The following is a 15,223-nucleotide window of genomic DNA, read 5'->3' on the forward strand; positions in this document are numbered from 1 at the left end:
GGGGCTGGGAAACCTGTCCAAGTTCACACAGCTGGAGTTAGTGGGGCTGGAACTCACTCCAGGCTGCCTGGCTTCCAGCTCCCAGCTCTCTACCCCAGGATTTGGGGGTTAGGGCTGGGGTGTGACGAGAGGGACATCGAAAAGCTGACAAAGGACCCACGGTAATGTTAGGGTAGGATATTAACTATGTATTGCTTCATAACAGATTGCCCCACATTTAGTGGCTTAAAACAGCGTTATGGTAATCCCCACTTATCTGCAGGTTCAGTTACCCATGGTCAACTGCAGTCTAAAAATATGAAATGGAAAATTCCGGAAATAATTCATAAGTTTTAAGTTGTGTGCCATTGTGAGTAGTGTGACGAATTTCATGCCATCCCACTCCATCCTCCCGGACGTGAATCATCTCTGTCTAGCGTACTCACGCCATCTACCTGCCTGCTTGCTAGTCACTCAGGAACCCTCAGATTGGCTGTTGTGGTATTGCAGTGCTTGTGTTCAAGCAAGTCTTATTTACTTTTATTACAGCATATTATAATTGTTCGATTTTGTTATAAGTTATTGTTGTTAATTTCTTACTGTGCCTAATTCAGAAATTAAACTTTATCATAGGTATGTATGTGTAGGAAAAAACGTAGTGTATATGGGGTCAGTATTATTCGTGGTCTTAGACATCCATTGGGGTCTTTCTTACAAGGAGATGCATTCCCTTACTCCAGAAAATGTGTTTCCCTGGAGTAAGGAAGTTCCTCCTCTCCTCTCCCCTCCCGTCACCTTCCCTCCCCTCCCTTCCTTCTCTCTCCTTCTCCCCTCCCCTCCCCTCCTGTCCCCTCCCCTCCCTTCCTTCTCTCTCCTTCTCCCCTCCTCTCCCCTCCCCTCCCTTCCTCCCTCCCTCCCTTCCCCCTTCCTTCCTTGTTCTCTCCCTGCCTCCCTTCCTTCCTTTCTTCCTTGCTTCCTTCCTTCCTCCTCCCCTTCTCTGTTTCCTTCCTTCTTTTCTTTTCTCTTTTCTCTTCTCTTTTTCCTTCCTTCCTTCCTTCCTTCCGTCCGTCCATCCATCTGTCTTGCTCTGTTGCCTAGGGTGGAGTGCAGTGGCATAATCATGGCTCACTGCAGCCTCGACCTCTCAGGCTCAAGCCACCTTCCTGCCTCAGCCTCCCAAGTAGTTGGGACTACAGGTGCACACCACCATACTCTGCTAATTCTTATTGTTTGGTGAAGATGGGATCTCACCATATTGCCCAGGCTGATCTCAAACTCCTGGGCTCAAATGATCCTCCCGTCTCGGCCTCCCAAAGTGCTGGGATTACAGGCATGAGCCACCACACCTAACTGGGGGCTCTATTTTCTACTTGCTATCTGATAGTTTCTGTGGCCAGGACAATTTCTGTGGCAGGCTTGGCTGGGTCCTCTGGCTCAGGGTCTCTCACAGCCTGGGGTCAAGGGGTCTAAGATTCTATGGTGGTAGGATCCACATACAGATGTCAGTGTTGTTGGCAAAGTTTGGCTGTGGGTGGGTTGTTGGACTGAGGGCCTTACTTCTTTCCTGGCTGTTGGCCAGAGGCCACCCTCAGTGCCTTCCCACGAGGGCCTCCCTGTAGTCAGCTCCCCTGTCAGCTACCTCTTCAGAGTGAGCAGGTGAGAGTGAATGAGATGGCAGTCACAGTCTTCTGTCACCCACTGTCAGAGGTGACCTCCCCTCATGTCAGCCTCATGCTGTTATCAGAAGCAAGTCACTAGGCCCAGCTCCACTCCAGGGGGGTGGCTGACGCACGGCATGAGTACTAGGAGATGGGGGGCATTGCGAGCCACTTTCAAGACTTCTGCCCAGGAGGAGATGGAGGTGGCACTGAGCTCTTGTGTTGAGGAACCAGAGACGCACACCATGAATATGCTTTGAAACGTCACACGTTAGGGGATTTTTTTTTTTTTTTTTTTGAGATGGAGTTTCGCTTTTGTTGCCCAGACTGGAGTGCAATGGCGTGATCTCAGCTCACTGCAACCTTCACCTCCTGGGTTCAAGCGATTCTCCTGCCCCAGCCTCCCGAGTAGCTGGGATTACAGGCATGTGCCACCATGCCCAGCTAATTTTGTATTTTTAGTAGAGATGAGGTTTCTCCACGTTGGCCAGACTGGTCTCGAACTCCTGACCTCGTGATCTGCCTGCCTCGGCCTCCCAAAGTGCTGGGATACAGAAGTGAGCCACCACGCTCGGCCCTGCGTTAGGGGATTTTTATGTCCAGAGGCCGGCCTGTAGGTTCTTTCAGACTCTGCAGGACCTGTGTCCTTGGCAACTCTTGGGTGGAGAGGGAGCTTTCTCTCCCACACAGCTGCTGCTTTTCCCACTGGTCCACACCTGGCTGGATCCCTGGCTTCTAAACCGTATCTTGAGTGTGCATCTGATGTCAAGAACATCTGTGGTCTGGGAGCAGCAGCATAGATCCTGTGGGTGGGGTGTTTCCTGGGGAATGAGTGTCATTATCTCCTATGGAATTACTTTAATTTTGTTCCAGCCTGAATTTTTTCAAGATATAGGGCCGTGGGCTATGCTAAGGTCATTTGAGGGTTGACTCATCATTGAACAGTCCCTAATATCAGCCATCCTAGAATAAGTGAACGGCATATGCCACGCTTCATCTAGTTGTGAAGGATGTGTTATATTTTTTTGAGATGTGGCTCATGTGTCTTCCAGCAGGAAGAGCAGGGACTCGTGCTTAGAGTCTGTGATGCTGTCAGATGGGCAGATCTGTTTTTGTTTTAACCTGGCATGCCCCCCTTCCCAGGTTATTAAAAAACATTTACAGTTAAGGCATTTAGAACAAAAAGTTACAAGTAAAGAGGGGGATTAAAACTGCCCTCCCTCTCTCCCTCCCTCCCATCCTTTCTTCCTTTCTTCCTTCCCTCTGTTTCTCTCCCTCTCCCTCTTTCCCTTCTTCTGTTCTTTCTCTTCTTTTCTTTCTTTCTCCTCCCTCCCTTTTTTCTTTTCTCTTCTTTTCTTTCTTTCTCAAGACAGAGTCTCACTCTGTTACCTAGGCTGGAGTGCAGTGGTATGAACATGGCTCACTGCAGCCTTGACCTGCTGGACTCAAGGGATCCTCCTGCCTCTGCCTCTTAAGTAGCTGGGACTATAGGTATGCACTGCCACGCCCAGCTAAATTTGAAATTTTTCTGTAGAGCCAAAGTCTTTCTATGTTGCACAGCCTGGTCTCAAACTTCTGGCCTCAAGCAGTCCTCCCGCTTCAGCTTCCCTAAGTACTGGGATTACCGGCATAAGCCACCGTGCCTTACCACTTCATCTCTATTTTCACCCCCCAAAAGACCTTTTACCTTTTCAAGGGATTTCTTTTCAGTCTCTTTTCTAAGCATATCCAAGTGTAAATATCCACACACGTTTTCATAAAATTAACACTGAACTCCATAGAAGGCTTCCTAAACTTCCTCCCTCATTGAACTATATGTATACAATGAGAATTTTCTCATATTATTAAAATCTGATTTTAATGATTTTTAACGCATGTGCAGTGTTCTGTTGAAAGCATGTGCCACTATTTCATTCATTAACTTATTTTTTGGCTGCTTAGGCTGTTTCTCAATTTCAGTTTTTTTTTTTTTTTTGAGACGGAGTCTCACTCTGTCATCCAGGCTGGAGTACAGTGGTGCAATCTCGACTCACTGCAACCTCCGCCTCCTGGGTTCAAGTGATTCTGCTGCCTCAGCCTCCTGAGTAGCTGGGATTACAGGCGCCTGCCACCACGCATGGCTCATTTTTGCATTTTTTAGTAGAGACAGGGTTTCACCATGTTGGGCAGGCTGGTCTCGAACTCCTGACCTCAGGTGATCCACCAGCCTCGGCCCCCAAAGTGCTGGAATTACAGGTATGAGCCACTGCGCCTAGCTTGTTTCTCGGTTTTGACTACTAAAAATAGTGCTGTGAATGTCCATCTTGGTGAGGTTGTCTTTAATGAAGTAAGTATTATTTTGCTATTTTTTCTCATTTTCTGACCTCTTTATCTTTGGTTGGGTGGGTGGAACTGGGCCTCTGGGGCTTTTGGACTAGTTCTCCCCTTGGCACAAACCTCACTGCACTCCCCTAATGTGGTAGTTCTCATCCTGGGGGCATTCGAGAATGTCTGGCAACGTTTGTGGTTGTCACAACCAGAGGCTGAGAGTGCTACTGGCATCTCACAGGTGGAGAGCAGGGATGCCGCTCAGCATCCTGCAATGCACAGGACAGCCCCCACCATGAGGAAGGGCCTGAGAAACCCTGTTATGATGTGTTCATATAACCCAAATGCTGTATGCAAATGACTGTCCAATTAACTGATGTGAGGAAGTTTTAGTTCAGTTGTAAAACCTCTTCTAGGCTTTGTACGGTGGCTCCCGCCTGTAATACTTTGGGAGGCCAAGGCAGGAGGATCACTTGAGCCCACGAATTTCAGTCCAGCCTGGGCATCATTGCCAGACTCCACCTCTATAAAAAGCAAAAAAATTAGCTGGGCATGGTGGCGCACACCTGTAGTCCCAGCTACTGGGAAGGTTGAGGTCAGGAGGTCCAGGGTGAGGACACTTGAGTCCAGGAGGTCGAGGCTGTAGTGAGCCATGTTTGTGCCATTGCGCTCTAGCCTGGGCAACACAGCAAGACCTTGTCTCAAAAAAATAAAGAAAAAGAAAAAATAATAAGAAAAAAAAGAAAACTTCTCTTGACTTGGTTTAGTGACTGTGGACAGCCCCAGTTTGGGTCTCCCCTGTCTCTTTTTTAAACACATGTGAGCACATGCACAGTGCAAGATGGCACCTTCGTGCACCCACAAAGCAAGACCATTTCCTTGTGTGAATCTCTATCTCTTAAGAAATCAGCCAAGGTTGGAGAAGGACTCGTGTGCTGTCTTATTGCAGGAAGGTTGTGTCCCCGTTTTGTTTTTGTGGCGTACAAGATGTTCCAATGCCTTCTCCCCCTTCCCACGTGGAGCCACGGGTTTGGATCGTGGCTGTAGATCATCATAGCGCTGTCATTGCTGGACTAAAAGAGGCCTTTGAGCAGGTGCCAGATGCAGACCACAGTGGGAAAAGATGAGGCCCCCAAACAATGCCACACAGCCAGCCGATCTCTGTAAATTTATGGCGTAATCTTGCCATAATATGGGAACGAAATAAACTTGTGATGAACTCCGTGGGAGGAAGTGACTCATGGGAGGGGATCGTTGATGCGGTATTTATATTGGACAGAACTTCTAAACTCGCCCGAGCCCTTTTCTTAGTGAGGAAGCTGGGCTGGGAGCATCGTTTCCTACAGTCATGTTGTTGAGCACCCTTTGGTTGTTGGGGGGAAGGAAAAAATAAAACCTCTGATGCTTTAATGTGCAGACCCCACAGCTCTCTTTGGCCTGCGTCAAGAGCAGGCATAGCCGCAGTCTATCAGAGATAAAGTGTGCAGTTGAACGCTTTTAAACGTGGGTGCCTGTCTTGGCCTGGGGGTGCTCTTATGAGTCAGCATGTTGTTCTAAAAGATTGTCGGTGATTAAGGGGCATTTGAAAGTTATTTTAAAAGAGGAAACTCTACCACTAATCTGATTTTGGATATTTCTGTTCCCTGAAAGGGCTGCATAGACAAAGTGGCCTCCCAAGGAGCCTGAAACCAAAGAACAAGGCAGGCAAATCCAGTTTGTCATTGAAGGGGAAACTTACAGATGGAAGTGTGGTTTTTGGGGGAGCTGAACAGACAAGTGTAGTTTTGGGCGGCAGGAAAACAGGTGGATCTCCACACTGTTACTCCCTAAACCCAGGGCTTATACCACAGGGAAAGGGTCCGCGTGCCCCAGCAGGACAATTACGGGCACCTTCCAGGAGAGGCAAGAAAGCTGTATGTGTCATCGCCTGTAATTTGTGCGATAACATCAAGGTTGACATCTTCTTACATGAAGGACGGTGAATTAAGTAGGAATCGAGGGTGTTCACGGGCTAATCAGAAGTCAGCATGGTGCATTTGCATCTGAGATGCAGTCGCTTTTTTTTTGAGACGGAGTTTCGCTCTTGTTACCCAGGTTGGAGTGCAGTGGTGCAATCTCAGCTCATTGCAACCTCTGCCTCCCAGGTTTAAGTGATTCTCCAGCCTTGCCTCCTGAGTAGCTGGGATTACAGGCATGCACCACCACGCCCAGCTAATTTTGTATTTTTAGTAGAGACAGGGTCTCACCATGTTGGCTAGGCTGGTCTCGAACTCCTGACCTCAGGTGATCTACCCACCTGAGCCTCCCAAAGTGTTGGGATTACAGGCGTGAGCCACCACACCCAGCTTGAGATGCAGTCACTTTTGTCTCCACGGTTCCATATTCAATGAAGACTTTCCGGGCATTTATTCTGGGCTTCCTGGAGTAGCAAAATTTAGGCACAAGGTATTGATGGCCATGCTCGATTTTCTTGCCTATCTTTACTGCCTCCCACCTCCCAGACTCACATGCTATGAGTCTATTCCAGTTGAAATAGTAGTAACTTCCGAAACAAAGGTCTTAAATCCATTTGATCTTGCTTTCATCATTGAAAATCTTCCAAGTGCTTTGAATTTTCCTTTTAGTTTCTGTAGCCTTTGCCCCTAAATGAGGCCCCTTCTCGATTTTCATCTTCAGCCAAGTGAAAAAACATTGGTGTCTGTTAAGTGCACTTTGTACACCGTCTGTCATGGGAAGCAGGCTTTGCAGCCGAAAGAGGGTGTTCCTTTCAGTTTCTCATTCCTTCCGGCCTCCCTCTCTAGGATGAATCAACTGGAGAAATTACGTTTTACATGAAGGGAGCAGATGTGGTCATGGCTGGCATTGTGCAGTACAATGACTGGTTGGAGGAAGAGGTAAGCAGGCCTTGGAAGCATGTTCTGCAGAGGCAGCCCCTTGCATGGTAAGGTGGGTCTCTGTATTCGCTATTGGTGGCTGTGTAACAAACCACCCAGAAATGTAGCTGCTTAAAGCAGCACCCATTTAATATATAATGGTTTCTGTGAGTCAGGGATCCTGGTGTGGCCGAACTGCATCCTCTGCTTGAGGGCCTCCCACTGGCCGTAATTCAGATGTTGGCTGGGGCTATGGTCTCATCTCAAGACTTGACCGGGGCAGGATCCACTTGTGAGCAAACTCAGTTGTTGTGGGCTGCATTCAGCTCCTTTTGGACTGTTGAATTAAGGGTCTCAGCTTCTTGGCGACCGTTGGCCAGAGGCTGCCCTCTATTCCTTGCAGGTGGGCCTCTCGCATAGGGCCACTCACAGCCTGGCAACTGGCTTCATCAAAGAGAGCAGGCGATGGAACAGGAGAGGGCAAACAAGATGGAATTCACTGTCTTTACTAACCTGATCTCAGATGTGACATCCCCTCACTCTTGCCCCATTCTGTTTGTTAGGGACAAGTCACTAGGTCCAGCACACACTCAAAGGGTAGGCGATTATACCAGAATGTGAGTTGCAGGAGGTGGGGTCTGTGGGGGCCACATCAGAGGCTGCGCAATCCAGTTTGTGACGTGGACAGTTGGCCAGCAACAGGAGGGAGGCAGTGCTCAGGTTTTTCAGGCCATTTTTGTCCCATCTCTTAGCCCTAGGTGGGGAATTTACATTGTGCATTAGATTCTCCATTTAAGGATTGCAAACTCAAATGTCTACAGGGGCCTGGCAGTTAATGCAAATGAACAAACAGGTTGTGATTTTGAGCAGAGTTGCACTTTGCGTGTAAAACGTGCTGGAGTGTTCTTCACTTGACACCTCCACTTCCTGGGAACACATGGAGGCCACCGCTCCTCAGCCATCATTGATTGTGGTTATTTGGGAAAATGCACCTGGTTTTGTCAGATGCTCAGTTTTTCCACCCATTCAGCAATCCAGATTCGTGTGTGAGACCACACAATGTTGACTTAAATTTGGAAACATACATGTGCTAGTCGAAGACGACCTGTGTGTGGGCCGTGTTTGGCTCACTGGCTGCCTCTCTGCAACCTCCCCTGTAGAAAGCTTGCTCCAGGGAGGATTGCCGTAGGGGAAAGCAACTTTCCAATTTGCCATTTTCTCTGTCCCTGTGGGAGGGGCACGTCCACTTGGGCACTGGTCCTTCCCCAGTGAAGTCAGGAGCTCTCAGCACCGCTCCCACTCTGACTGTGGCCTGTTTTTCAGTGTGGCAACATGGCCCGAGAAGGGCTGCGGGTGCTTGTGGTGGCCAAGAAGTCTCTTGCAGAGGAGCAGTATCAGGACTTTGAAGTAAGTTGTTTTGGGACCTTTCCATTACCTTTGCAGCCCTGCCTGCCTCCCAGTCACTCCTTCCACCATCCCTCATCCTGTGCGAGCCATTCTGATGTCGTTTCTGGGCACACCGGGTTCACTGTTGTTGAAGTCCTTTGCACTGGCCGTTCTGTCTGCCTGGAACTCTCTTCACCCACAGAGCCCCATGGCCCATTCCCTCGCTTCTTTTGGGCCTCAGCTCAAAAGCCATGTCCTCCAAGAAGTCTTCCTGGACCACTTGTCTAAGGCTCCTTCTCACTTTCCATCCATCACACCATTTCACTTTTCTCATTGCACTTGTCACTATCATTGCGTGCTACCATTTGGGGCCAAAAAATATGTCTAGGAGTTGAATCTGGAGAGGCCAGAAAAATATAAACTTGACCCTGTTCATATTTTTTTTTTAACATTCATCTTATCCATCTCCTTTTGGGAATAAAATATTTTTGAAGGCAGGGACTTTACAAGTCTGGTTTGTTCTTGTTTTTTTTTTTTTTTTTTTTTTGAGACAGAGTTTTCCTCTTGTCACCCAGGCTGGAGTACAGTGGTGTGATCTTGGCTCACTGCAACCTCCACCTCCCAGGTTCAAGGGATCCTTCTGCCTCAGCCTCCAGAGTAGCTGGGATTACAGTTGCCCACCACCATGCCTGGCTAATTTTTGTAGTTTTAGTAGAGACAGGGTTTCACCATGTTGGCCAGGCTGGTCTCGAACTCCTGACCTCAGGTGATCCACCTGCCTCGGCCTCCCAAAGTGCAGGGATTACAGGTGTGAGCCACTGCGCCTGGCCTGGTTTATTCTTATATCCTTAATAGTTAAAGATAGTCCTTGGCACATGGTATGCCTTCAGGAAAATTTGGCATAAATCATTCTCTTGGAGCCCTAATTTCTTTTCTCTTTTTTTTGCACACTTATTTTGAGACAGGGTCTCACTATGCTGCCCAGGCTGGTCTCAAACTCCTGGCCTCAAGCCATCCTCCTGCCCTCAACCACCTTGTAGCTGGGATTACAAGTGTGAGCCACTGCACCTGGTTCGGCTCCCTAATTTCTTTTCTTTTCTTTTTTTTTTTTGAGACAGAGTTTTATTCTTGTTGCCCAGACTGTAGTGCCAATGGCACGATCTCTGCTCACTGCAACCTCCGCCTCCTGGGTTCAAGTGATTCTCCTCCCTCAACCCCCCAAGTAGCTGGGATTACAGGCGTGTGCCACCATGCCTGGATAATTTTTGTATTTTTAGTAGAAGCAGTTTTGCCATGCTGGCCAGGCTGGTCTCCAACTCCTGACCTCAGGTGATCTGCCCACCTCGGCCTTCCAGATTGCTAGGATTACAGGCGTGAGCCACCACACCCGGCCTCCCTAATTTCTTTAAGCTGTAAAAATGTTTGGGTTGAACCAGATTATTGACTTGTTTATTGTCATCCCATCCCATAGATGGTGTGTTCCCTGAGGGGAGGGTCCTTGTCTTGTTTACTGCCGTGTCTCTGGTGCCTGGCCTAAAGCCAGCGTGCAGGAATGCAAGGGAGGGAGGCGGGACACGCTTCGTGGGGCCCTGCCCTGCTCCACGTGGGGAAACTGCCTGGATCTCTCTTTAATATATTTGAGTTCTTTGTAAGCCATTATTTAACAAGCGTTCTAGCCCTGATAAATGCTACCTGCCTTTTAATTTTAAAAGCATGTGCTTCGAGCGGGCCCATTAGGAGATGACTGGTTTTCCTCCAGGTTTTTGCTAACATGATAAAGAGAAGAAGCGGAAGTTTGGGTTGATGGTCTTCAGAAGCTGGACTTGGTCTTTAGAAAACCTGGTGACCCACAGTTTGGTTTACAAAGTGCATGTTGCGTATGGGAGAACTTACTGTTTTTTTGAGATCTTGGTAGTGCCCGTCCCTGAGACAACCCAGTGAGGTTGGTGCTGTTATTGCCATTTCGTGGCCACGGCTCGGAGAGGTTAAGTGACTTGCTGGAAGTCTCCCAGCAGGTGAGTGTAGAGTGTTGGGTGGGACTCAGGTCTGTGCAGTGTCTACATGGAGGACTTGTGAGGAAGCCTATGTCACCCCTGTGGGGTCCAGCGCACCTGCTGGGGTCCCCCACCCTGTGTGGTGGGGATCGGGCGTGGCCCTTCCACTCTTGGCACTGGCCAGTCAGCCTGGCCTCTCCTCACCCTAAGCAGTGACTGCATCTGCTGGTGTGTCCCAGGCCCGCTACGTCCAGGCCAAGCTGAGTGTGCACGACCGCTCCCTCAAAGTGGCCACGGTGATCGAGAGCCTGGAGATGGAGATGGAACTGCTGTGCCTGACGGGTGTGGAGGACCAGCTGCAGGCAGACGTGCGGCCCACGCTGGAGACCTTGAGGAATGCTGGCATCAAGGTAGGGCAGGCTGGCCACAGGGAAGGGCACTCCAGGGCAATGCCAGTTATCCCTCAGCAGTGCAGGGAGATCAGAGGGGGAAAGGGTGGGAGGAGCAGCAGAGGAGACCAGGAGTGCCTTATCTGCAATGGGCCACAGCCACTGTTTCTGCCTCTCCAACCCTGATTTTTTTTTTTTTTTTTTTGAGAAGGAGTCTTGCTGTGTCGCCCAGGCTGGAATGCAGTGGCGCAATCTTGGTTAACTGCAACCTCTGCTTCCTGGATTCCAGCGATTCTTGTGCCTCAGCCTCCCTAGTAGCTGGGATTACAGGCACGTACCACCACGCCTGGCTAATTTTTATATTTTTGTAGATAGAGGGTTTCCCCATGTTGGCCAGGCTGGTTTTGAACTCCTGACCTCAGGTGATCTGTCCACCTCGGCCTCCGAAGTGCTAGGATTACAGGTGTGAGCCACTGTGCCTGGCCCTCCAGCCCTGATTTTGGAAGACATCTTGTGTAGCGTTTGCCTTTACTGTACTGATGACTCCTGGTGCTCAGGGCCGAGCAGTGTCCAGCGTGCTGATTAAATTCTAGTTGAGTGATAGGCACGCCAGTCTGTCTGCCGTGTGGCCGAGTGAGTGAGTGACCACCCAGCAGAGTGACCGCCAGCGCCATCACACTGTCGTATTAGCATTTTACACTCTACTAGCGGGGGCCCCAAAAAAATACTAGGAGTTGAATCTGGAGAGGCCAGCAGAGGGCGCGTGAGGACCTGGTCCTCAGTGGACCAAGGGAGGTGTGAACAAACAAACTCATTGGCCTGGAGCTCCTGGAGACGTGTGCCTGCCACCGGCCTCCACTCCAAAGTGTCTCTCTGCTGTATCCTGGGGCCTGTCCTTTCAGCAGGGCCATGGCAGGAGGACAGGTTAGACACCAGGCGACATTCAGGCCCACTGGGGACTCCCACCCCTGCGTGCCTGTTTCCTTGTAAATCCAATTCTGTCGCTTGCATTTGGCTCACGGGCCTGGTTCATCATAAGGAAATCACCAACGGGACCTTGCTTCTGGAAGTCTGGCCACTGGAGGCCCATTTCTGCTTCATCGTGGGGTCTGCAGTTGGGCCCTGGCCATTCCTAAGACTTCTGGAGTTTCCATTTTCTACTTCCGTCTTTGTCCTGGGGTTTTTCTCCTTCTCAAAACTGTGTTATCCCAAGACGAGATATTTTATTCACAGAGTGTGCATGTGACTTACCTTTCTAGTTTCCTGTTAGATGAGAGGAGGAGGGGAGTGCCTGGGATGGGGCAGGTTAGTTGGTAATTAAAGTCTAAGATACGATCTTGCACAGGAAATTTTCTTTTCTTTTCTCTTTTTTTTTGAGACCGAGTTTCGCTCTGTCACCCAGGCTGGAGTGTAGTGTAGTGGTGTGATCTCGGTTCACTGCAACCTCCACGTCCTGGGTTCAAGAGATTCTTCTGCCTCCGCCTCCCAAGTAGCTGGGATTATAGGTATGTGCCACCATACCTGGGTAATTTTGTATATTTAGTAGAGACGGGGTTTCTCCCTGTTGGTCAGGCTGGTCTCGAACTCCTGACCTCAAGTGATCCACCCACCTCGGCCTCCCAAAGTGTTGGGATTACGGGCGTGAGCCACCGCGCCTGGCTGCACAGGATATTTTCTAAGTCAGCCCCTCGTATGGATGTAGAAACTGAGGCCGAGTGAGGCGTCTCCATTCCCCAGGTTCTCACATGGGAAGCGGCAGAGCTGGGACTGGAGCTGGGGTCTTGGACCCTTCCTGTAGTACCTTCCCTTCATCCCAGCATGGGACATTAGCCACGTCGTGCACCCGATCGTTCTTTTCATGCTTTTCTGGAACTTGAACTTCCCAATTCCTTCCCCAGTGTTTGTTCTCTTACATCAAACCCTGAGGACTATGACTAAATGAGGCTCACCAAAAAGAATATTATTTTTAGGACAGGCGGGATATTGAGGGAAAACAGACCCAGCTAGGGGAGAGGGCCCGAGGCTCAGCCCTGAGAGGTGCCCAGTGCCTTCCTTCTGCCCGTCTCACTGCCTGGGTCCCCATCCTACGTCTCCCTTTATTTCTTCTGTGACCCTTGGCAAATGACTGAAGCTCTTAGTGCTTCCATTTCCAGCCTCCACAAGCTGTCATGAAGGTAACAGGGAGCTCAGCGTGGGTGCTGGGCACGTAGTGGACACTCGGGAGACATTTGTCGTGATCTTCTTTCCTATACTTTCCCTACTATCCAGATTTTCTTTGACCGATAGCCCCAAGACTGCTCCCAGCTGGGAGCAAAGAGAACAAAAGGGTTAATGAGGTAAAATCACAGAGCAGGAAGCACATTCCATGAGGACTCTGAAGACCCGGATTCTGGGCCTGGTTAGGACAAGAGGTAGCTGTGCGGTTTGGGGCAAGTCATCTCCCCTCTCTGAGCCCACAGCAGAGAAATGCAGTGTGACCTAACGCACGATAAGGAAGAACCCGACTCATTTACGGTCAGCGTTTTATAAGCCGAGTTAAACCCCAGGAGGGCCTGTCTTGCCCATCCAACTACATAGAAAGTCCACGGCGTCAAAAATGAGTGTTTCCTGTAGGACAGAGAAGTGCCCCCTCACCTGTACAGCCTTTCCCTTCTTTTAGGATATTTATCACTTTAAGAAAAATCCTCAGAAGGGGAATTACGCGGTCCAAGGACCGAGCTTCATAGTACCTCCTGTAGTGTGTGGCCAAATGGCCCTTTCTAGAAGCATCTGCCAGTTTTTGCCGCTACCAGCAGTGGTTGCTTGGAGTCCCAGAGCCCTTCGGCCAGGGCGCTTGCTGTGTTGTGTTGGGGACAGCACGAGTCGGCAGGAGGTAAACGGAACATACCAAGTTCAGCTCCATGTTCTTGGAAACTCAGCTGTTGCAGATGACAGGCCGGCCTCAAAAACGAATAAACAGGACCTCTGTCATGCCGTGATTTCAGGTTTGGATGCTGACAGGGGACAAGCTGGAGACAGCTACATGCACAGCGAAGAATGCACATCTGGTGACCAGAAACCAAGACATCCACGTTTTTCGGCTGGTAAACTGTCCTCTGTGTTAGGGCCATGTGGGGGTGATGTTCAGTTTGTCCTATAACCTCCTAACTTCGAGTGGGCCCCTTAAGAAGGGAGGGGGCAGCATGTGAATTACCTAGGGTGGGGAGCATCAACCACGGTTGCTTTGGATGGGATGATTAATGACCCCGGCGCCGGCTGGAGAGTTCCTTCCAGTAGTGGTTTAGGAGCACCTCCTTCCAGTCCTGCGCTAATGCCGTGCTCTTAACCTTTTGGGGGTCATGGTCCCTTTGAGAAGCTGATGAAAGTCAGGCACTCCCCCCAATAGATGCAGACCCACTCATACACATGAAATTATGCATGGGATTCCTGGGATATCACTGAACCCCTGAAAGTCAAGTCCTTGGATAAGAAAGAAATTCCAGGCCACAGATGCTGGTCTATCTGCCCTCCTGAGCGGGGAAGCATTTAGGACCATTGAGGAGCCTTTTGAAGGAGGTGAATTGGATGGGCAAGTGAGAAATCGCCCGCCCTTGTGGCAGGCATTGACGGAGATGATGCGCACATCAGGAACTGCTACCAGTGAGGACTGTGCTAGGCTTTATTGCACTGGGGAGGTGGGGGGACCGGGTCCTCTTTGGGGCAGGATATAGTAATCCTACTGATCTGAAACCAGAGCCACAGTGGCAAACAACTGGAGGGTCTCTAGATGTTTGGGGGTCTCCCCTTCACCCCTGCCTTTGGTCCATAGCACACAGAAGCTTCAAAAAATCCAGGGGTTTTTGAAATAGCATAGTGTTGTGTAGAGGCAGGTATAGTCAGTTCTCATCATTCACAGATTCTTGGTGAATTCTCCTCCTCCCAAAATTTATCTGTGACCTCCAAGTCAGTACTCTTGATATTTTCACGGTCATACATAGAGTGGCTTAAATATATATATATATTTTTTTGGAGATGGGGCCTTGCTCTTATCACCCAGGCTGGAGTGCAGTGGTGCAATCTCGGCTCACTGCAACCTCCACCTCCCGGGTTCAAGCAATTCTCCTGCCTCAGCCTCCCAAGTAGCTGGGATTACAGGCGCCTGCCACCAGGCCTGGCTAATTTTTGTATTTTTGGTAGAGACAGGGTTTCACCATGTTGGCCAGGCTGGTCTCGAACCCCTGACCTCAGGTGATCCTCCCACAGTATTGCGATTACAGGCGTGAGCCACTGCACCCGGCCTAGAGTGGCTTAAAACTTTAGCTGCCTGAGACATACATTCCCACCTGAGGTTGAACAAGGCCACACACTCCCTCCTTCTTTCAGCCTCATGTGACAAACAAGTGTCCTTTTTGCAGTCCATTAAGTATCAGGTTTTTCGCATTTTTGTGCTTTTTGTTGGCAGTTTGTCGTTTAAAATGGCCCCAGCACAGCGCTTCTTTGTTGACTCGTGTTCCTAAGTGCAGGGAGGCTGTTGATGTGACTTATGGAGAAAATGCGTGTGTTAGATGAGCTTCCTTCAGGCATGAGTTACAGCACTGGTGGCTGTGAGTTCAGTGTTAATGAATCCAGGTGTCTTTAAATAGAAACACACATAAAAT

At 49.6% G+C, this 15,223-nt stretch overlaps 1 protein-coding gene across 1 annotated transcript in view; it reads left to right on the forward strand.

The window, feature by feature from the left end:
* The window catches only part of ATP9A (ATPase phospholipid transporting 9A (putative)), a 173,414-nt gene that overhangs the window by 135,397 nt on the left and 22,794 nt on the right, over positions 1–15,223 (forward strand). Inside the window, exons 16-19 of the mRNA XM_030826735.1 lie at positions 6,746–6,838; positions 8,141–8,224; positions 10,437–10,607; positions 13,571–13,669. Coding sequence (XP_030682595.1) covers positions 6,746–6,838; positions 8,141–8,224; positions 10,437–10,607; positions 13,571–13,669 — 447 coding nt within the window. The remainder of the gene's footprint in view (positions 1–6,745; positions 6,839–8,140; positions 8,225–10,436; positions 10,608–13,570; positions 13,670–15,223) is intronic.

This window comes from Nomascus leucogenys, chromosome 13 (assembly GCF_006542625.1).
Source record: "Nomascus leucogenys isolate Asia chromosome 13, Asia_NLE_v1, whole genome shotgun sequence".
NCBI lineage: Eukaryota > Metazoa > Chordata > Mammalia > Primates > Hylobatidae > Nomascus > Nomascus leucogenys.